This window comes from Actinia tenebrosa, unplaced genomic scaffold (assembly GCF_029948245.1).
Source record: "Actinia tenebrosa isolate PJP-AT-01 unplaced genomic scaffold, QUT_ActTen_1.0 PGA_scaffold5__44_contigs__length_20552954, whole genome shotgun sequence".
Taxonomy (NCBI): domain Eukaryota; kingdom Metazoa; phylum Cnidaria; class Anthozoa; order Actiniaria; family Actiniidae; genus Actinia; species Actinia tenebrosa.
Genome location: NW_028292582.1, coordinates 5,284,168 through 5,307,489, shown reverse-complemented (window position 1 = coordinate 5,307,489; position 23,322 = coordinate 5,284,168). Strand labels below are relative to the sequence as shown.

At 38.4% G+C, this 23,322-nt stretch overlaps 3 protein-coding genes across 4 annotated transcripts; 2 read left to right on the top strand and 1 right to left on the bottom strand.

Annotated features, from left to right (window-relative positions):
- Position 1: 1 nt before the first annotated feature.
- On the bottom strand, positions 2–4,495 carry LOC148906367 (uncharacterized). Its single transcript, XM_089037743.1, has 3 exons — positions 4,357–4,495; positions 2,497–2,964; positions 2–281 (listed from the first exon to the last, which is right to left on the bottom strand). The coding sequence occupies exons 2-3, from the start codon at positions 2,892–2,894 to the stop codon at positions 263–265; spliced, it is 417 nt and encodes a 138-aa protein (XP_088893869.1). The 5' UTR covers positions 2,895–2,964; positions 4,357–4,495; the 3' UTR covers positions 2–262.
- On the top strand, positions 4,120–17,295 carry LOC116291599 (uncharacterized). 2 transcript variants are annotated; one of them, XM_089037741.1, is made up of 14 exons: positions 4,120–4,974; positions 5,486–5,650; positions 5,939–6,141; positions 6,793–7,503; positions 7,884–8,076; positions 8,593–9,057; positions 9,353–9,685; positions 10,185–10,335; positions 10,797–11,062; positions 11,321–12,357; positions 12,918–13,053; positions 13,805–14,092; positions 14,712–14,777; positions 15,294–17,295. In XM_089037741.1, the coding sequence occupies exons 1-14, from the start codon at positions 4,269–4,271 to the stop codon at positions 16,439–16,441; spliced, it is 5,868 nt and encodes a 1,955-aa protein (XP_088893867.1). In that variant the 5' UTR covers positions 4,120–4,268; the 3' UTR covers positions 16,442–17,295. The 2 variants fall into 2 exon arrangements, with proteins under 2 accessions (XP_088893867.1, XP_088893868.1); XM_089037742.1 differs by lacking the exon at positions 14,712–14,777.
- Positions 17,296–17,853: 558 nt separating this feature from the next.
- On the top strand, positions 17,854–21,864 carry LOC116291597 (leucine-rich repeat-containing protein 61). Its single transcript, XM_089037331.1, has 11 exons — positions 17,854–18,010; positions 18,325–18,411; positions 18,551–18,640; positions 19,353–19,409; positions 19,588–19,648; positions 19,998–20,083; positions 20,229–20,297; positions 20,387–20,455; positions 21,200–21,256; positions 21,525–21,590; positions 21,692–21,864. Exons 1-11 carry the CDS (start codon positions 17,989–17,991, stop codon positions 21,772–21,774), a joined length of 747 nt encoding a protein of 248 aa, XP_088893457.1. The 5' UTR covers positions 17,854–17,988; the 3' UTR covers positions 21,775–21,864.
- Positions 21,865–23,322: the final 1,458 nt, after the last annotated feature.

Below are 23,322 nucleotides of genomic sequence, written 5' to 3'. Positions count from 1 at the left end.
ATTCAGTTGAAAACAATATTTAATACCAACACATTAACTACAATGTCATTATACAACTGTCTTAAGAAAAATAACAATTTTAAATTTACAAATTTAGCCTCAAAATATCCAACTTGAGTATGGCATGTTGCAGGTTAATTTCCAAATGAGCTGAGATTAACGATAGATCAGACCATTTTCTACTACCGGTCGTATACGTTATGCTAATCTTCAGTTTCTGGGTTGATTTTTGCGGTTTTCTTTAAGCTTTTTCACTTCTCCTTTATTGTGTTGATTGTTGTCTGAAATAGATAAACAGAAAAATAAAATATTGGGTTTTTTCTTTGTTTGTTTGTTGAGTGGTGGTGCTTTCGAAGCAATGATTGACACTACAGTTGCGCGCGAACCATGAACTTTCTATCTTCTAGCTAAAAAGATCTCTTAAATTTAGTCTAAACAACATTTCTATTGCAGTTTCTTTTGAGAAACTTTTTGTATACCGTAATGCATATTGAGTCACAAATTAAGAGCATTTGTCGGCTTAAAATTCTACTTTCAAACACTACTAAAACGTTTACCAAGATTTTTTCATTAATTCTAAGCTCTTTTTCCATGGCGAGTGATCAAGCGGACGATTCAAATCCAAGGATAGTATCGACTCGATAAAATCGGCTCTGCGAAATCAGTTTTAAATAGCGTCTCATGCAAAATTTATCCCGAAGCATCAAAAGACTAAAGTATCATTAATTTTAAGCTGATAGAGCGCATGTAGTCACACTTTTGAATAGTTAGATAAGATTATCTAACTTAGATAACTATTTAGTTGACGAGGATTTATTTTATTTTTGGCGCGTATTGACTATTTTAGGTGACGTCAACTCATAGTTATCTAATTGGATTAATTTATCTAATAAATGCACATTAATGATGACTCGAGTGATCAGGGATCCTCCTGGGAATTCCTTTGTCATTCAACGTCGTCTCATACAAAATTTATTTCAAAACCGCATCAAAACGCCTACTTTTTATCATCAATTTTAAGCTTTTTCATGCGAGTGATAAAGCGAACAATTCCAGAGTTGTCCGATCCGCGGATACTGAATCGAGCGATCAGTCATCCTCTTGGGAATTCCTTTGTCGTTCGATGTCTTATATAAAATTTATTCCTAAACATAAAAACGCCTGCTTTTGTCTTACAAAACAATACCTGTCACTTTTAATAGTAATGATATTCGATTTTAACTAGAATCACGGAAAAGCCGTGAAAACTATGTAAAACACAGGTATTCGGACTCAAGCAGGGATGGAGAAGGAGAGTACTGTAGGTATTTTAGTGGGCAAATAAATTTGTGTTCTGGAATACGTACGGACGAGTATGAAGTATGAAGGTTTGGAGGAAAGAGAGGAACATATTTATAATTGCAGGAAAAATATTGAAAATTATTTTTTTAATGTAGGTAAAAAACAACGGCTGAGAGCTAGATAAGAAGGCTGATCAAGGAATATGTGGTGGTTGGTAAGGGTAAAAGGGGACGGTACCAGTATAATATTTGCCAGGAAGAAAAAGCGTGTATCAGAGCTCATGTGAAGGTAGAATAGTGTCTGCGTCCATGAAAAATGAAGCATTTTGGCGGGGACGGCACGCTATATTTATGAGATCTATTCAAACGATATTCGCAGAGATTGCCTCGTCAACTGAGTCTAAATCGGCCGCGGGTTTTTTTTTTTTTTTTTTTTTTTTTTTTTTTTTTTTTTTTTTTTTTTTTTTTGTCAATCTTCAAAGAACTTAATTTTAAAGCACCAGCTTTAATTTCTATTGAAATACTGATTTCATTGAAGATTGCGTAAGTCATTTTTTTAATGGCTGAAATATTTTTAAAAATCTATTCAAATGCCTTTATAAATGTCAGCTACTTGCAAGGCAATAACCAATGATGTTTCAAAACTTATAGAGAGGTAGTTTACTCATTTTTCAATACAATTTGGTTAACAATAGTGAAATTCTTAGTGAAGGACTAAGCTTTTTGATGTGTAAAGTTTGTGTTTATGAGCTTAAAAAGAAATTAAAGTTTACTTTGCAGAAACTGCAACTAGTAAGAATTCTGATTTTCTATGACTATGTGCATATGAAACAAAACTCGAGTTTGTCAACAGATGTCGGTAAGACAGTTAATTCTTTTGAAAACATTTAGCGCGAATAACTCAGCAGTCATTGAGAATGTTATATAAAGAACCCCTTTTTGCTGAAGAAATGCTTATTTTTTTAGAACAAATTAATTTGCTGTTTATATTTTTGACAACTAGCCCAGTAATTTGAGTCAACTTTGCGTTTCCGCTTCCTCTAAATAATTTACATGTTCTATACAAGAATATGCAAACCTGACAAGAATTCAAAAAATAATTTCGAAATAGAAAATTTTTTCGACAAAAAAAAACAAAAAAACAACTATATAATAGATCAGAGATTTGAGAGTAAAATAAGAATATTTTTGTGATTAGTATTTCTTATTAACTTACCTCGATATTGGACGCTGAAAAAATATTTCTTTCAAAGTTTGGAGATCATCTTTCAAAGTGATAGATTGAAATAAGTAATCAATAAGATCTGAGCGTCCTTTTACACTAATGTTTCTGATTTTACTTTTGTTGAAGAATAAACGTACTGCTTTCATATTGGCAACCACCTCTGTGTATCGACCTGCCCACATGTTTTCGTGTAAATATTCTAAGCAAAGTTTCCAGTCTTTTGAACTCCTTGGGTCCATGTCGGTGAAATCCATTGAATGTTCAGGTAAGGCTCTGTTGCTAAGAAGATCAATTAAGTACGGCTCTAATACGGCCCAGAATTTTTCTATTTCAGCTGGAGTCCAATTTGGTTCAGAGTAGACAACGTTTGTTTCTACAGTACAGGGCATTGCACTTGGTTTTTGAGACCTGCTTCAAAGCTGTTACCACGCGATGATATCACACCGCTAAAACTGGTATCTAAACAGTAAAAATTACAAATCATCAACATTTAGTTAGTCACATGTTAGGATAAAGAACAATCAAAATTTCCATTGATTGGTTAACGGGTGATTAAGTGGTAACTCTAATTACGCTATCAGGACAATTCTATTGTTTTTATTTCGGCGCCTTTGTCGGTATATACTTTCGTTCAGCTGGTTGAAGACTTTGGAAAGATCTCAAATAATACGTTGAATTCAGTTCCGACCGTCCATGCATAGCTAGCTCGACGTAACAACTCGAGCTGTTCGGCTATCGAATTTAATCGAATCAAATCGGGGTTCGATTCGTTCGGTAATCAGAACGAAATATAACTCCAAATTATTTTGGGCAATCGGAAACAGTTATCGACAATGCAATTAAGTTCGATTGTTTCCGTTTGATTTCATATGCCTTCGATTGAGTTCGATTTGCTCCGACTGAGTCCGAAAATCGAACACTAATCCAACGTTCACAAAATTTTGGGATTTTGGCGGTTCGATTCGATACTTCGATTAACGAACGAACGTGTTCGATTAACTCCGAAACGTTCGAGTAGTTACGCCGGGATGCATAGATACCATGCTTAGTACCTTTTTACTAGATCAATGAAAAATACTAAGCATAATAGGTAGTAGTAGACCGACTAATTCAATTGTTTTCTTTTGTTTTACTTCGACTGTTAGTCACTAATTAGACTATACAACTTTGTTTCAACATAGAGTGAAGGCATTTAACCCGTAAATAAAGCATACTAGTCAATGTGTAATAGTCAAATAGACACACAAGAAAACAATAGAATTAGGGCCTTTTAATGTGTATTAGTCTAATCAGAGTTAATAGAGGGGAACAGTCCCCTATATTAACTCTGGTCTAATATCTATTGCACGGGTTTAGTGCTGAATTACTCAGATCAGGTTTAGAATGATTTTAAGTGTTTTATCAAAACGATTTCTTCAAACTCTCCATTTATATACGTAATAACTTTGACATAGCTCTACTATTTCAAATCATGATATTTTTGATGGTCTTTATTTAATATTTGAAGTGTCGTGTCACGCTAGACATGCAAACTCTGTCGCAAACTCTCCTATCAGACGTCATGTGATCAATGACGTCATTCTATTTCTTGGAAATGTTTTCGAATTTCAAATTTATATATTTTTAAAACGTCCATCTTGGAAATCCTATGTTGTACTTTGTGAATTAGCTAAACTCATGGCCATAGGATTAGAATCAATGGAAATTATATATGCTTATCAATCTCGAATTGATCAACATTTACTTAAGTGGAGTCTGGTTTTATGGAGATGTTTCCAAGTCAAACGATTCCTACACATTCTTTTTTTGAAGTCAAAATTTTGAGTGAAAAAACTGCTGAAAATCCCATACCTTCAACTGCTACAGCTAGTGATGAAACAAATCAGCTCCAAGATGTTCGTGCAAAATTCAAAGACTCTTTTCCAGATGCAATAGAGCTGGGAGAAACATCACCATATTCCAGAGAAAACGTTGACCCGACCAAACTGTGGTGGAAGTACAGAGTCAAAGTTTATGGCGCGTCAACGAAGCCTTCAGCATTTAAGCACATTCGTCTAAAATGGTGTGGCGAAATTTGCAAGCCAGGGGAACCATTTTGGCTAGAATCTTTAGAAAGTAATTCTTGTTCTTATCCTTATAAATCCAAAAAACAAGTACATCGTCTGCCATCTTCTTCGTTTAGTCTTGGGAGCTTTTCAGATCGTAGTACATTCATTGAACACTACAACACGAACAATGACTATAATTTCGTTGAAAAAGAGGGAATTTTCAGTAGTTTCGAGCACGATATTTCAAAATTGACTTTAACTATAACTCTAAAACGTCGTTGTCGAACCGAAAGCACGACAAAGTTCAAAGTAGAATTTCAATATAAGCAGTTTGAAGATTACATTTTGGTGGATTTGAATCAGAAGAACCAAACGATCGACCTCTACATACCTTTGCTTAGACCACCTATCGTCAAGAAAGGTCAGTATATACTTAGCAATTATTCAGCAGGAAAAACTAAAACGTAAGGGAGTTATCATTATTTATCGGGGGGGGGGGGGGGGGGGGGGGGGGGGGGAGGGCCACCAAATTTGCATTGAACCCTGTCAAGAAAATAGAGGCCCTTCCTTGAAAGGCAAAGAAAAAAAAGTATATCCCTTAAATAGGATATAAAAAATTATGACCCTCCCCAAAAATATATATACCAGAAATCCTGATGGAAAAAAAAAATTTATTAACATTTCTTATATTGAGTAGAGAAACTAATTCTACAGAATAATCAATGTAAAACAAAGGGGGGAAACTCGCAAAATTAAATACAGCACTCGCATGTGACGTCAAAGGAGCTCAATTTGGAGGATTTCCATCTCATGAGAATTGGGAACCTATTGTTTTGTCTTACAAACTGAGCTGCATTCCGACGTGCTGCAAGGGGTCTATAGGTACAAAAATCCTCAAATTCGTTCTTTCCTTCTCCTTGACTGTTTTCCAGAGGTCACTGACGCTAATAAAGATACTAGTTTCCAACGATGTATAAAATTCCTGAGCTGTAGACAAGAGGTCCTGGGCAATAGTTCCGTTCTGAGACTGCACTACGCATATTCCGACCAGGAAGACCGCGGTCCAATGGAATTGGTTGCTCGGCTTGGAAGTCAGAGTAAGTAAAGAGGTTTTTAATGTGATTTTATCCTAGTAAATAATGGGTACAATTATTTACTAGGATTTATTATTTTTAGCATTTATTATTATTGATAACACGGATAATCATGATTTTTTTGAAGATAAGGAATGAAAAAATAGAAAATTCGCGCGTATTTGATCTAATTGGTCGAGAACCGTGTGCTATATTAAACGGCGTTGAAAACTACAACGTCTCTTTCCATTAAAAAAAAACACAAATAAGACAGCTTTTTTCGAAACTGGATGTTTTTACTTTGTGTGCTAGATCGCAAGATCAATTTCGCAGCAGTGCTAACCAGTCCACCAAGAAATCCAAGCGAGGTCCCAATCAAGCCAGGTCTGAGGAACTTCCAAGCAGACTACGCCCTTGAATGCTTACTTTCCCGCGGTCATAAAGTCACTGATCGAATGACAAATGGATTTTATGAAGTCCTGCAAAATTCTTTGGATACCCACGAGCCACCACAGGTTCGTTAACATTTCTTGAAATGCTGGCTTTCACTCAGCTGTTAAAAGGTTTTGAATCTCATTATCTGCTCCAAATGGTGGTCAAACACTGACCACAATGTGCTGTCAATGCAACCAGAAAGAATCCTATTGAAGACTTGCGATTCAGCTGATGAACATTCCGCACGAGACAGGAAATGAAGTGAAGTGAAAGCCAGCAATACACTTAGCTTCTTTGCTTGCATAATTGGGTGGCAGGAGTGGCCACTGTTGTGAGTCCAACGGTAGGGTCAGTGGTTCCATTCCTGCGGACGCCAGGCGTAAAAAGAGTTTGTTTGAGGTGTTGTCCTCTCTCTTGCCACGAGGGTTTTTCTCCGGGTTCTCTGGTTTTCCTCTCTCCGTAAAACTCAACATGCGAGTCTAGCGTTGTGTGTATAAAAAAGTAAATGTAGTGGTAGTGAGTGTGAGTGAAAGCAGGCCCACATCATTGAAAGCTGCCAAAACAATCAGCCAGGACTAAGAAATAAAAGATTATTAATATCATTCACTGCCTTCCTCATGATTCTTGGGCCTCGGGAGCTCCTTAAGGTCTGGTTGACTTTCTCCTTTCGCTGTCACTCAAAAATTGATTTCTCAGACCGACTGATGTATGGTAATCAACTTCTCTTGCAGATTTGCCGTGCATTGTACCAACTCATTGCTCACGTAGACAACGACAGATTCTGTAACCTGGAAACCAAACTCCAGCAACTTTTATACGGCACATTCAAAAAGAACGTTGAAATCGAATTTGAAGTTCCAAAACACTACGCCCACGTGCCACGTGTCATAGTGACCCCGACCCAGGACTATCTAGTACAGCCAGAACTCGTCTCAGAGAACCGCGTCATTCGGCAGTATGGGCACGAGTTTGCCCTGCGCATTGCATTCAGAGATGAAGACTTTAACAAGCTGATGTCTTTTGGTGATAGCCTCAAAGATGTCTTAAAAACAAGAGTGGTTGATCTTTTGAAGAGAGGCCTTACAATATGTGGACGCCATTTTCATTTTCTGGCTTGTTCGAATAGTCAGCTACGGGACCATGGAGCTTGGCTCTTCGCAAAGGGGGATGATAACGTTGGTGTCGAAGAGATTCGGGAATCCCTCGGGCAGCTCGATAACATTCGCTGTGTGGCCACTTACGTTTCCCGAATGGGACAGTGCTTTTCGTCGACCAAGGAGTCTGTTAAAGTAAGCATTCCCGAAGGAGTTCTGATTAAAAAGATACCTGATATTACACTGGATTACAAAGACGTGAAGTTTGAATGTTGTGGCGAAACCAGATCTGGGACGTATATATTCTCCGATGGTGTTGGGAAAATTAGCGAGTCTTTGGCTCAAAAGGTAAAACCATTCAGCTCGCAATCTAATGGACCTCTTCACCATGGGCGTAATGTTTCTCGTTTCAAAACCACGTGCCATTCTCTTGAGAATAAGGAGTTGGTTAGTGTATAAGAAATATTACACCCGTTTGTCTGATTTGGTTTAGCCCTTATGGTTATTTCACATACAGCTATTACCTTAACCCTTTATTTTCTCTTATCATACATAATTTGTAATTGTAATTGTAATGGATGGTACAAATAAACCGTTATTGTATTCAGAAAGTATCTTCAGCTATTAAATCACAGAATGTAGCGAATTCATAAAATCTTTTAAAGTTTTTTTCTAGGTTTTCTGTCGAGGATGAAATTACCCATTACTCAGTCGTATTTTTGATCCAGGTAGCAGAAAGTCTGGGTCTAAGATCAACACCATCAGCTTACCAAATTCGCTATGGAGGATGTAAAGGGATGTTGGCAATTGATAAGAAAATACCTGGTGGTGATTGGAGAGATGTTGTTTATTACCGACAAAGCATGAAAAAATTCCAATCTGAGCACAAAGACCTTGAAATTTGTGAATACAGCAAACCCAGTAAGTATGGAGTTCAACGTGGATTAAAAAATGACTAATGAATTGGGATGGTTTTCTGTATTCAAAGGTTCCATTTATCAGTTCTTTCGTCGCGCAACATAATTGCATTTTTTGTGTCATTCTGTTGAGAATAAGATTCTTTGTATGACTCGCATCAATATTTATATTGTGTCTTATAAATTGCAACTGTTAAACAAAGAAATGATACTCTAGGGAATGACACATGATCTGAAATGGGAAAACATCACGCCCAAGGTAAAAATATTTATCATCACGCACAATAATTTTTTACCGTGTGACGTACCGTTTGACGTACCATGTGACGTACCGTGTGACGTACCGTGTGACGTACCGTGTTACGTACAATGTGACGTACAATGTGACGTACAATGTGACGTACCATGTGACGTACCGTGTGACGTATGGTGTGACGTACCGTTCTCAAACTCAATACCATGTAGTTACTCAGTTTTAAACGCCTACTATGTCTCAAGTATATTCACCTGCTTTTTTTAGACATGCTTTATCTAAATCGTCAATGCATAACTCTTTTATCTGGTCTTGGAGTCAAAGACGAAGCCTTCATCAAGCTTCAAGACGCAATGCTCATGCGTCTCGCTTCGATGTTGCTCTCTGAAAAAGTCGCCCTTGATATGATTGGTCGAGCAAACGTCGCAGGGGGTATGAAGACGTCGTACCTTCGTGACAGCGGTATCGTGGTGACGCGTGAGCCATTTTTCAGGTCCATGCTATTGGCCATCTACAAAACCAGGCTCAATGACCTCATACGAAAAGCCCGGATAGCTATCCCACAATCCTATGGGCGCTTGATGGTGGGTGTTTTGGACGAGACGAATAAGCTCGAATATGGACAGGTTTTTGTTCGTTATTCTAAAGAAACTGGCGGGGATGGAACGGAAAAAGAGTTTGTTACGAGAAAAGGTCCCGTCATGGTCACCAAAAATCCATGCTTTCATCCAGGTGCGAAAAAACTTATAACGATGATTGTCGTGCAATTAAACTGACAAATAAGACTCATTCATTCCATAGCTTCTCAAAATCCCGGGATGAATGAGCGTTTTGCATTTGATTAGTAATATTTTGTTCTCTCTAATATAACGTGTTCTTTTTTTCGTGCTTTTTCCTTTTCGTCATACATACATTCTATATATATTCATTTTCTATTTTGAAAAAACGTCCGAAACGTCTGTACTTTTCCAAAGTTTTTTAAACACGGTGTTTAAGTTTTCTCTGTATTCACTATTTATCTTCGCAGGAGATATGCGTAAGCTCGAGGCAGTCGACATACCAAGCCTAAATCATCTGGTCGACTGCATCGTTTTTCCCTCCAGAGGGCCACGTCCGCATACCGACGAAATCTCGGGCTCAGACTTGGATGGTGACAAATACTTTGTCACGTGGTACGAACCATTTTTAACACCTGAAAAGAACGTAAAGCCTATGGATTTCGCTGCTCCTGAAAAGAAGATTCTTGACCGCAGTGTGGACGTGAACGACATGATCGAATTCATAGCTGAATACATCAAGAACGACCAGCTGGGGATTATCGCCAATGCGCATCTTGTTCACGCAGATTCAGAAGAAAAGGGTAAAATAAACTTAAAAAACTACAACTGAATACAAAACAGTTCTCTCCAGTCTCTTTTGGCGTACTCGGGTCGTCTTGGCCGGGCGCATCGACAAAAGTGGGTATAGCTCTGGTCTGCGCGACTTAGTACAAGTGTACATTTCGCGCGTGCGCAGTGTTTTCCTCATTTCGTACTCCCTCGGGATAGATTCACAGCTACCTCACAGAGTGAATAACTGGAGAATCTGGGGAAAAACCTCGAATCAAAGAAGAGCCGACCTAGCAAACTCTACTCATTGCCACTCTTTCTCTAGTCCAGAAATCGAATCATAGGACCCGCAAGAGGAGAGAGCCTACTGTACTACCCGTCACAACACCCTAGATTCCCTAAAAAAATATAAGTTTAAACGTGTAGTTAATTTAAAAAACTATAAATAGTTTTGTGCTTTATTGGGTCGCCAAAATCGAGTTTCGTTCAAATAGTGATATAATTTACAATGTTATTCGTTTTTTTTTTTAGGTATCAAGTCAAAAAAATGTATAGACCTTGCGCACATGCATTCAGACGCTGTTGATTTTCCAAAAACTGGGAAATGTCCGTCACTTACTCCAGACCTCAGACCTGAACAGTACCCTGATTTTATGATGAAAGTAGACAAACCACGGTATAGGTAGGTATTGATATCTGCTTTAAGCGACCACTTGAACAGCTCTCTAGTCTGCCTACTGCTGACTACAGTGATACGGGAGGGAGGAAAGATGGAGAACGCGTAGAAAAAAGCCCGCGAATCAAGGGAGAACTGGACCTAGCAAACTATACTCTCATGTGGTGGTGAGTTCAGAAATCGAACCTGAGACCCCGGACACGAGAGGCGAGTGAGCTATCGCTACGCCACCCCTGATCATCCCGTCGAGTCCGGTTGATATAAAAGGTACCGGCCACTGTGCTTTTTTGAACGCGAGTGCCTTATCTCTGCCTTATTATCTTAGGCCTCATTGACCACTCCGGCGAGCGACACTCGAAGGGCACTGCTTCGCGCCGGTAAATGCCATTGCTTGTGATATTCCTTCGCAAATCAGCCCTGCATTGTGATGACCGATCTCATATACTTGCAAATCCGTCCAATCGTAGATCGACGAAGGTTCTGGGAAAATTGTTCCAAAAATGCAAGCAACTGGAAAGAGCGCGGCACTTCATAGGCGAAGAGAGTATAACCACGGATTTTAAAGTGGACCAAGATCTGATCCTTGAGGGACACCAGAAATACATCAGTTCTGCCGTAGAAAAGAGGGATTACTATAACACCAAGCTGGGGTCGCTTATGGCTTTATATGGACTAAAGAACGAAGGGGAGGTGATAACTGGCTGCCTAATGAAGGTCGGCTCTAGACTCTCAGGTGAGTAATGACGTCAGTGAGTGACGTAAGATCATGACGTCATTTAGAATCCATTATTGTTATTTTAAAATTCGCGTAAATCGGTTCACTGGTCAAATACGAAGCATTCGATCGAGACTACAAAGTTCAATTTTCGATAATCTTTTTAAAGTACCTTGCAGCCTTGATTGAATGCGTCGTGTGTGACCAGTGAACCGAATTTCGTAAGGAAACGAGTGATTATATATATACCTAAAAATCGAATATTACTCTTCCCAGGCAAAACCGATGAAAGATTTGAAGTTGCGCAACTGATCCAAGCAAGTGTAGCTTCACTTCGCTCTAAGCTCAAGGAAGATTTTTACAAAGAATTTGGAGGTCAGAAAAAAATTGATGAAACGTTCAAGTCAAAGAAAAAATATCCTGATAAAATCTTGCTGAAAGCTTCGGCTTGGTATGCTGCAACCTACAAGAAGATGGCCTCGAATCCCGCAGGAGTACCCGAAGAATCAGCCAATCAGAGTAGAGATGAGTGGTCTCTTAGCGACACACCATTGTTGAGTTTCCCCTGGGTCGTAGCTCGATTGTTGGCCTACATAAAGAAAAGCGTTCTCGAGAAACGTAACAAGAAAATGGAACAATCCTCATCTTCCAGCAAGAGTCTTGGACCAAATAATACTGAGATGGGAAATATCGACAGACCAGCACAGAAAAGCCGTAAAATACCATCAGACGAAAGTGGGATTGATGAACTGAGGGATATCAGTGAAGTTATCACCACACAAGCTGAGAATTTTTTCTTCAAAGGAGGTTTCCAAGAAAAAATGGTGGCTGATCTGGAGATGAGACAGAAGGAGAGGGATAGAGTTTATAATGAACTCTGTAGAAAAAGTGGAAGAAGCTTGCCACCAATTCCAATACTGGGGGTTTCGTTGACTGGGCTGAATATCATGGACCCACACCTAGAGTCGTTAGAGCTCTACATTCACGTAGGGTGGAAGGCCAAAAAGAAAAACCAAGAGCTCTACCTTGACTCGATTCAAGTTGATTCTCTGAAGCTAAATGGTCTTCTTTCGCCGATATCTCAAAAAGATTTGAAGATTTCGATCGCAACCGACCCAAGCAAGTTTCGCAAGACTACGTATGTGTTTCTACATATTCTGAAGTGTCCTCGCCTCCTGCAATTACTGCTGGTCGTCATGCACTGGGGGCGCAGGCGTCACTTGATTGGCTCAAGGCAGGAGAGCATCATGGAAGTCGAGGATCTTGCTGTGCTCTTCATCCGCTTTTGCGAAATGAAAAAACACATAGAAAAGGTTCGTACTCAAGAAGGATATTTGATTTATACTTTGTTCTGATTGGCTGACGGTGCGGTGCGATTTGATAAGTGCTCTTCAAAAAAGTCGCAATCTGAATAAATGCCCATCAGTTAATCGAAACGGTCCACTGATAGGGAAAAACAAAAAATCAATTCTATCCACATCTCTCAAACATATTCACTGTCATTTTTATTTTATTATATAACTTGCGATACATTCTCCGAGACCCTTCTCAGCGATAAAATTCGATTTTTCGCAGTTAGGAAGCTGAGAACGGTCTGGGTACGAGAATGCTAGCGATAATATTTGTCAGAGATCAATATTTAAACGCGCTATTAAAAGCCCGTTTACCTAGAATCAAGGTCCACTTCTGCAACGTTGCGCGCAATAAATGTCAACGTGTGAACAGATTTCTGTCAAACTTAGTTGGTTTTGCACACTAATCTCTACGTGATTTGGTCTTTAAAATATAACAGAATATTTCCCTTCAACAACTGAAAACTATGGAACCTTAAAACAGTTGTTTGGCTATCTTTATATCTTTAATATGTCCATAGATAACAGATTTGAATGCACAGTGCAAGAAGTTCTTGAGCGGAGTAGGACCAAGAGAAGCAGAAGAAAAATGGAAGGACACCATCTTGAAAGCAGAGTCACATTCCAAGGATGGCTTCCTGAACGGGACAGACCCAGGTGACGCCTTTGTATTACCAAACAGTTTTGTATCTTCATAGAGCTGGGAAGCCAATTCAGTGCTACGGCATGTCGTAACGTGTGAGAGCTGTACGTCAGTACCGTATGTTTCCCACTCATACGAGAACCATTCTTGGGGAAGCCAATTCAGTGTTACGGCATGTCGTGCCGCTTACGTTTTGTAAGTCAGTACCGTATGTTTCCCACTCATGCGAGAACCATTTTTGAGGAAGCCAATTCAGTGTTACGGCAAGTTGTACCGTGCAGTACGTGATGTAACTGCAGTAAGGACGTTTGCCACTCATACGAGAACCATTCTAACATATACTGTATAGTATACCGTTATATATCGATGTATCTATTGCTATACCAAAATAGGGAGCACCAATGTTAGTAAGAAATACAACGCGCACCTTTGTAGGAAGACGATATATAGCCCACCCTCGGTTTCCTAGCTAAATTCTACGCAAAGATCGAAACACCAAAAAAAGAAGCACTTTCAAAATCGTTAAAAATGCATCAAAAGGCTCACTGTCTTTGATTGTAACCAGGGCGATCAAAATATTGGACTGAAACATCTAATACATATAGGCCCCAATTTGACCAGACACACAGTTCCAAGGATTCTGTTCAGAAATTCAAACAGTGTGTTGATGACCCGAAGTCGCAAGCTAGGACTCCCTTGGAATTTCCCAAGAAGAACTTTTGTTAAAGCAAAACATCTCACAAAATTCTCATCTTCTTCTGTCAGGACTGGCTTTGATTAAGTTTCTCGAGCACTACGCCATCGATTCTGAATTAGACACCCTTCACATCTCAAAAATCAAGAGCGTGAAAAATCCAGTAAACTCAGAGCAATTTTTACTTCCTGATCTGAATGCAAAAAAGATACAGCGATTCTCAGACGCAGCACTCCACGGCTTCCATGAGATTGCCCAGTGTCGAGGGTTGGATAGCATCTTGAAGAGCGTTGAACAGGAAAACAAAGATGTCCAAGAATCCTTGACGTTACCCAGGTGTACTTGGAATACCATCAGAGGTAAGATTACACGACTGTTCATGGACAATATCGTACCTAGAGCCAGCGTTTCTTCTGGCCTGCAACAAAGAACGAGGGCTCTGGCATGATCCATCTTTAGCGCATGCGCAGTTTTCCGGAAGTGAAACATAATCAATGATAATCATGCTTTCAAACAGAATTCTGCGTTCACTTCCGATCAAAATAAAAATTAGAATTCGGAAATATATATTTTTTATTTTTGGCAAGTCTTTGAACGATGCGCTGTTATACCGGAAGTTCAAGAAATCCTGGTCCCAAATGTATTATGCCAGAGCCCTCGTCTCAGCCGCAGGCCTGAAGAAACGCAGGCTCTGGGCACGAGTTTGGTTTTTGGAGTGCCATGCATGTGAGTGGTTTCATCATGTTACAGCAAGGCAGGAAGTACATGGTTTGAGTCTCCGTGGTCTCACACTGTTTTGACTTCACTCTAATCCTTGTAGCTTTAGTTTGAATAAGCTTAAAGCGGAGCACTGACACTCTTTCATCGATTTTGCGCCTCCTCAGCCAGCGAAGGCAACACTTGTACAATCCCAAGTTACTCATAGACTCAGCTTCCAATAATAACTTAAGACAAATATAAATGATTTATCTATTTTAGGGGCGGAAGACTTTGTTGCATGTGGACTTTCAGAGTTGTCTGGAGCTAAAGTCAATATACGCCAAGGTAAAGATGAGACGATTTGTCCAAAAGCGGCTCATTCCTCCGCATTTTCGTGATCAACACAGAGACTCTTTTCAATCCCCAGTTACCATCTATGCCAGCCACACAGGCTAAATGCAGTTGCTTATCCAATCAAATGGTTGGATACGGTAAACCAAAGCCTTAGCACAACGCACTTCATACCTTACGTAATATTGACTCAGATGCAAGTTAAATGCAAAACCAAAAATGATAGATTATTTTGGCTGTCCAAAATAGACCTCTTTACCTTGTGCGTAACGTTTTCCTATTTCAGACCACTTATCATTCCCTAGAGTGTCATTCCTTTGTTTAACGGTTGCACACGCGAAGACAAATGAATATGGATATGATTCAAACAAAGAATCTTATTCTCAAGAGAAAGACATGTGGTCTGAAATAGGTAAACATTACACCCAAGGTAGAGGTCTGTTCCTAAGCTTGGACATATATCCTCCAATAGTTTTTTGACCAAGGCGCTTTCATGTTTTAATATTTTAGGTGACCGTGGAGGTCAGACCTTTATGGAAGTTCATGGAAATTATTCGACGCTAGCGAAATGTCAGGAAGAGCGCAAGAATCTCGAGAAGAAGCTAAAGGGAGTTTCCGTCTACAAATCCACAATCGATGGTGGCTGCCATTTTATTTTCCTCGGTCAAAGCTCGGATTCAAATCCAGTTACGGTGAAACAACTCGGCGATAAAAACTTTGCAGTTAATTTAAAAGACAAACCTTCTCACAGCGGACAAGACGAAAAGAAGCTTCTAGGCGCACTAACAAAGCAGCTTGGAGAATTTAACAAATATTACATCACCTATTTGCACGGGCCCAGAGAACTGGAACTGACAGTTGAGTATGGAAGTATTTACATAACTGGTGCACATGCGTGGGTTGAGTCAGGGAGCACGGTTAAGAATATTGAGAGCACGCTGACCAAGTTTTCTTCTGCGTATACGAGAAGCAACCGAGGAAAGAGGGCTCCTAGCAATCCCATCACTAGTAAAGTCTTCTTCAATGAATCCAGAATCAAGCCGAACGTTCTCTTAATGAACTTGCGCAAATCGTTAGCTTCGTTAGGCAGATTATCGCATTTCCAAACAAGCGAAAATTATGTGGTTCAGATCAAAAATGACAAGGGATCTGACGTCCACTTGAAAATGATTTATGACAAGGATTTAAAATTCAAGCGTTTTCAGTTCAAGTCTTTCAAATGGCTTGTAGCAGACCTCAAAACACATCGTCCTCCAGAAACCACGTCACGTGACATAGATTTTCGCTTCATTATGACGTCAAGACGGGAACTTGAAGATCAAAGGGCCCAAGAATTGTCCATATACGAGACGTTTGCTAAGAAAGAAATCTTAACTGCAGTCAACGGTGAAGTGAAAATCTCAGAAGAATATCATAATCCAGCTGCTTCTATGCAGCTCGTTAAGGTTGATGTTTATAAGCTGGATTGCAAAAGGAGCCAGATTTTTCTTGACGTGAAGACGACGAAGGAATTCGACGCTAAGAAACCAAGAGAATCATCGTCAATTGGGCTTCGTGGTTGCTTGGACAGCAATGACATTGATAAGGCACGGGAGCTCACTAGAAACCTTTTAGCGGCAAGCAAGATTATTGGGCCTTTGATCCAGCAAAGCTTGTAATGAGTAACTGAAGGACTCCACTAGTTACTAAAGAAAGAACATATTTACCTTGGGCGTAACGTTTACCTATTTCAGACCAAGTGTTATTCTCTTGAAAATAAGATTATTTACTTTAGTTGTATTCATATTCATGTACCTGATTTGAATTTCAATTAGAATTTGTCTTCATAGGCCGTTTTCTCAAGGTTACGTGCGCATCCAAATTTAAGGAACTTGACGGGCCACGATACCAGAACACGAGTATTATCACACATTGCTATGAAATTTTTTTCGATAAGAATTCATAAAATTGATTATTCTCCTCTTTAGATATAAAACTGGCTTCTCAGTTTTACTGAATTTACCGTTTTACAGTTTTATGGCCCGTCAAGTGGGATGCGCACGCAACCTTGAGAAAACGTTCTATTCATATGAAAATATTATTCATACATATATGTATATATACATTTTTCAAACTAGATTATCTAAACTATAAGTTTGTTGCTATCAAAAACCGGTGTGTTCTCGTGTACAACCGTTAAATAAAGAAATAGTTCTCTAGGGAATGACACGTGGTCTGAAATGGGAAAGCATTATGTCCAAGATATAGATAATTCTCCACTGAGTTAGTTAGGTTTTGTATGTAGTCATTTTTAATATATATTTCGTTACGCCTATACTTCAGTGATGACAAACGTATCGATAAGATTCTAAAAACACGGCAGTATTTATGTTACAAGTTAAAATGGAGTTACACGGATCGATCTCACTCCTTTTCAGAAAAAATGTCGCACAGAACGATGTAGCGTTTCATTTAGATAATTAGAAATGAAGTCATAAATGTTGAAATAAAAAAACTTATATTTTACAACCAACACTAACCGTAAGGGGTTCTTCCGTGAGGTTTACTCCACACGCACTACCCACTACGTTGACTACATTATTTCAACACACGACTCAGATGTGATTTGTACGGATCGAAGAAATAAAACCCGGAAAAAAAAAATCTCGTGAAAAAAAAAACAAACTTGTCATCGCTTATCACCACCGCAGGTACAGCAGTGGCGCAGCTCAACGGGACAAAATGAAAGCATGTGAAGGCGCCTCTGGCAGCCGCTATACAGTCCATGTATGACCCCGGAGCACAGCTCTAACCAGTTTGAATTAGTTAGGGTTGATTTGGAAAAGGAGGGAAATGAACTCATCAAACAAGTTCAACTCCATGCAGTTCAGTCGAGAAGGTTGGTTGGTTGGTTTGTTTGTTTCTGTTTGTTTGTTTGTTTTTTCTTTTGTTTGTTTGTTCATTTGTTTGTTTGTTTGTTGTTTTTTTTTTTTTGTTTATTTCTTTTTCCTCGCAAACTTACCAAACTTACGCAAATTTACCGCTGGATCGTTCAATCGCAGATGCGTTTCCATATTGGTGACCGTAACATAGTCCGTCTCCTTGGGTTTGTTTTTATCCAATATGGCGGATCTCTTGACGACCAAACGAAATCTCAAACTAGTTCACTCCATTTTCATTTAAAATTTTTTAATGGCGTTATGAATAGGTCATGAAAAACTAAATCATGGACGAAACAAGAAATAAAGGTAGTTGAATATGCTTTATTTCAAATATAAATACGCATTTTCTTTGTGTTTTCTCTTGATGCTTTAGACTGTTGTTGATTTTTTTGTCTTTTTGTTTTTTGTTTGATCGTTTAAGTCCTTCATTTTTTATTTAAAAGAATTGGAGCTAAACATGAGGGACGAGTTTCAATATTATTTGAATGACTTTCTACTGATACATGTCTATTCATTGACTTACCAATATTCAAATGCAGCTGATCGTATTTAGAGCCTTTTGCTGAAGTTGGATGTATTGAGCAGACAAACGATAAACACTTTCTCTTTTCCTCCCAAAGGTTCAGAAATAACTGCACAGGATCTCAAACTCATGACTGGAGAGTTTGACATTGAGAGCATTCACCATTTGGATCTAAGCAAAAAAGGTTTTTTATTTAAATCTTTAAGCTTATCTTACGAGGGTAACAAATTAATTATAACCCCCCACCCCCCCCCCCTCCCATCTCACTCAAGCAAACTATTTCGGGAAATGTCTAATTTTTGTTCTTGCTGTTCTCTTGTTAGGCATTCAAGACCTCAGTGTTATTGGAAAGTGTACCGGACTGGTTTATCTAAATGCTTCTCATAATCACATAAGATACCTCCGACCCTTAGGTTATTATTAGTGCATAAATTGTTTAAGCATGACATACTGTTTTTTGCACCTGAGCCCCACTCTAAAGAATATGGTCCATAATCATTGGCAAACATTGAGGACAGCAATGCCACATGATGACATGTCATGATTACACTTTTACAGGGCCACTTACACAGCTAATCAATCAAAAAGTAGAATGAAATAAATGCATTTCAACTTTGGATATTTGAGCCAATCAGATACCTGGGCTTTATGAGAACAGTAATTTGCCTTAATATTACATCTAAGTAACCAGATAGCCATTGTCATTTTCTCATGGGAATAAAATTAAGATGTGTTAAAACCCTATTGTTGTTGCTTTTGGCTTCTGTTTCAGTAGTTGCACTGTAAAATGGCTTTACATTATTTATGCATGCCATTGTCCTAAGGATTAATTTCCTAGCTAGAATGTTAGTTGAGAGAACAGAAATGCTGAAGATATGCATGAAAAACATACTTGTCATCATCTTCCCATTGTTGTCCTGGATGCTTGTTAGTGCTTACAGTCCCTAATAACTACCACCTATTAGTGAATGAACCAAATTTCTGGACATTATTTTATTAATAACATATTATAAAACAAAAACTACAAATACTAGCATTTACTCACCTTTTCCACATTCATTAATTCCATGCTTTTTGACCCTTTTTAAGGGTTTAATACTTCTAATATGTTTTGTTTTTATGCAGGTGACCTGAAGCTGCTTGAGAACCTTGACCTTTCTTGTAATAATATCTCATCATTAGGTATGCTCCAAGCAGATATTTTGCTTTTCTTTTTCCTCACTCTTATTCTGTCTTCCAAGTGTATTTTTTGTATTACCTTTTCCGATGTATGACAAATATTTGATCCAACTTGACCAATAAATACTTGTTTAATGTACTGTATTTATGAGTCTATTGCTTTGGCAATCTTGTTTTGCAGATGGTCTTGAGGGGTTGGATAACCTCGTGCATTTGAATGTTGCTGGTAACATGATGAGAAGGTTAGTTGTTGGTAGCATGAATATAATATTACCAATAATCCATTTGTTCATTCATTCATCTTTCTTCAATCCATCAATCCTTCCATCTATCAGTCCATCATTCATTTACTCACCTATCCAACTATCTAGTTTTCCATCCTGCAACAATGTATCCTTCCATTTATCTTTCCTTCCATTCATTAATCCATCCTCCATCCATCCATCCATCCACTCATCCATCCATCCATCCACTCATCCATCCATCCATCCATCCATCCATCCACCCACCCATCCATCCATCCATCCACCCACCCATCCACCCATCCACCCACCCACCATTTATTCACATTTGTTTATGATCCCAATCCAGTACAGATGATTTAAAGTGTTTATCAAAGCTTGAAAAACTCAGGAAACTGAGGTTAAAAGACAGCATTCACAACTACTCAAACCCAGGTGAGTGAACCATAACTCATACTATTGCTTCATACATCATCCCCTCCCCCTCCCCCCCCCCTCCCCTAGGGCCGAGCTATGCAGGCTTTACATCACGTATCAAAATGTTTTGTTGAAACGTCTCTAACTTTTGTTGTTGTATTAGTCTGTCAAACCACGAGTCAGTACAAGAAAGTGATCTCCAATGTCCTACCTCAGCTCACGTCACTAGATGGTAAGAAATTACTGGATTATTTGTTGTTTCATGAAATCGATATAAGGATTAAATAATGATTATTTATTATTTTTATTATTGAATTCTAGGAGAACGAATAAAAGGCAAAGGGAGTGATTTCTATGACACTTGTGATGAACTGGATGCTGAACTAAAAAGTATAATAGTGTTTATATTGTCGTACATGTGAAATCTATTCGAACGAAATCATTATGTAAAATTTCAATGTTTTTCCTATTTTTTTCTAGTTTTCTTTCTTCTGCAAAAAAATCTATTTCAATCTTTCGGAAACCTTATAAATAGACCTTTTCTGATTATGAAACAATGGTTTCAAGTCGAGATTGGATTGACGAATTATATATACATAAAACAAACGAGTTCAGTCTCGATTTCGAACTATTGTTTCGTGGTCATTCAAGCAAATTTGGGAAAGGTTACTATATTGGGTTAAAAATCTGCTGAGATTAAACTCTAACACTAATTTATTCGCATCAGTGTGAAAGGAGATCTTGAGGTTAGCCCTATCGTGAATATCTCCTAGGATTGGATTAGAATTTAGTAGTTGTTTTTGCGGAGGGAGGAAAGCCAGAGAACCCGGAACACCCTCAAAGCACAGGAGAGAACCAACAAACAATCACATACAACACTGAGCTCGTTGGGACTCGAACCCGGGTTCTCATTGGTGAGAGGCGAGCCCTCTCACAGCAGCGCCACCCATGCTTCCATAAAGCCTTTGTTCAACCACAGGGAGCATGTGCAACTATTAAGCCATAATAAATAAAAACTTATTTACTTTGGAATAATCATCAAACCACCTATTGATGATGGAAGATGAGCATTATCTGATCCCTGACTCGTAATAAAAACTCTGTTACATCTTTGTTTTTGAAACTGATGTTTAGATTACACTGAAAGTTGTGGTGATCCACCAGCATACAAGTCAGCACCCTGGCCATCAGGTTAGCTTCATAAGATCATATGTTATACATGGTATTTTCTTCTAACGTTCTTAAGTTATGACACTTGAGTTGAGAGTTATATGCTTATATTATTATATTTAGCGGTAGTGAGTGATTTGTATGCTCAGGAAGAGTCACTAACGACACCCTTCTCAATCAATGCATAGATTAAAAGGTTCATTCATTCACTCATCCATTCATTCATCCATCCATCCATCCATATCCATCCATTAATTAATTCATTTACTTATTTATCATTATTTAATAGGAGCATTCATAGAGGGAGACAAACCACTAAATAGATGTGTTGAAGAAGCAGAATTAGGATTTAATGGTAAGAACATTTAATTTTAAATTATTTTACATTTACATACATTTTACATAGTGATGGAACTATTTTACATAAAAGTGTGATTTTTTTTGTTCCACTTGCAGACGTGTTGTCGCTTTGTAGAAGAGCGAACACTGAAGCCTTGCAGAGTGTAATTGATGCAGACAGTGCAAGATGGAGTAAATGAAACAATACTATCAATTTAAAGCGCAACGCGCAAATGTATGACCACATATGCTCGGGTTCTGTACATTAAACCGACACACTTTGATGCGAAGCTGGCTGGTTTTACCGAAATAAGGCATGCAAACGCTCGTTTGGCGGGAAAAAGACAGAAAAAGATATTAGAATGAAGTCGTAGAAGCTATTTCACAGGGACAGCAAAGCAAGCTTAAAAATGGTGGGGCTGGATTAGCGACTTAAACTACCAGGCAAAACCACCAGGTTTACCTATCTCAAATAGTTCCTCCTCCTGGCATGCATATATTTCAACATGGAATCGCAAGCTCAATACGATAGCTATTTCATCGCATAGAGTCATGGCCAATCAAACGGCTTTAAATAATTTAGGAATATTGATACATATAAATTTAACTAAGTTTGGTTAAAGCAATAATTACTTCCAAAAAGAGTTGCAAAAATAATTCGCTCAATAAAAGAACCCGAAAAAAATGTATTAGTATAGGAAATCGCACGATCTCGAGTCCAAATTGAACGAGAAGATCTTGCGATTTTTTGTTTATAGTTTACTCAACAAAATTTCAGTAAAAAATGCGAAGCGACGCCGTTCATCTTTGTCTTTTTGGCGGCCGATTTTCATTCCATCGCGCAACTGAAATGCATAAAAAAGATTAGTTCTTATTAGTTTTTACGGCTTTTTCTTTTTTCCGCTGTTGACAATGTTTTGGCCGTGTTTCCATAGCGACTTAATTCGGTTCTCCTACGGAGTACAATTAACGCTATAATTGTGCTCCTATCGACCAATCAGAGTCGAGTAATTTTGTTGAGTGTACTATAATATTAAATATAAGATAATACCAGAATTATGGAAATATCCAGGTTTGCTACTCCTTAAACTCCTTGAAAACTCCTTGAATTTAATTCACGTTTCCAAGGGCACTTTGAAAAGCTCTTGAATTTTACGATTTTAGCGAAACTTCATGAAAAACTCCTTGAATTTTTGCTTTGATCATTACTTGCATGGTTCTGAAATAGATCTAGTCAGAAAGATCAGAAAATCTAAAAGTCTAACCACCGTGTAAAACCTTGGCATAGTTTGCTAAACATACTCCTTGAAAATTCATTTTTGGATCCTTGTATACTCCTTGAATAGTCCTTGAATCTTAAGTGGTTACCTCAGCACGAACCCTGGATATTGTTCATCAAGATAGCTAGGCGGAAAGGGATATTGTTTCCCTGTAGGAAAATACACGGAAACACGTACAATTTCAATTTATTAAGAAATTTGACCAAATCAGCCAGGAATGAGCAATAAAATTGATAACTTTGGCTGACTTACTTCAAGTCAGCTTTTTTACTCCGACGAAGGACTAGCGTCCGAAACGTCAGTAAGTTTTTTCATCTTTTCATGGTGTATAATTTATCTTTTCATCATTACTGTTTCATTAGAAACACCGACGCAGCTCACACTAGTTTTTAGCTAGTTATATCTTCTTATTACTTCAAGTCGGTGAAGATTTCCGATATCTCGGTGAAGAATACGTTTCCTTTCGAT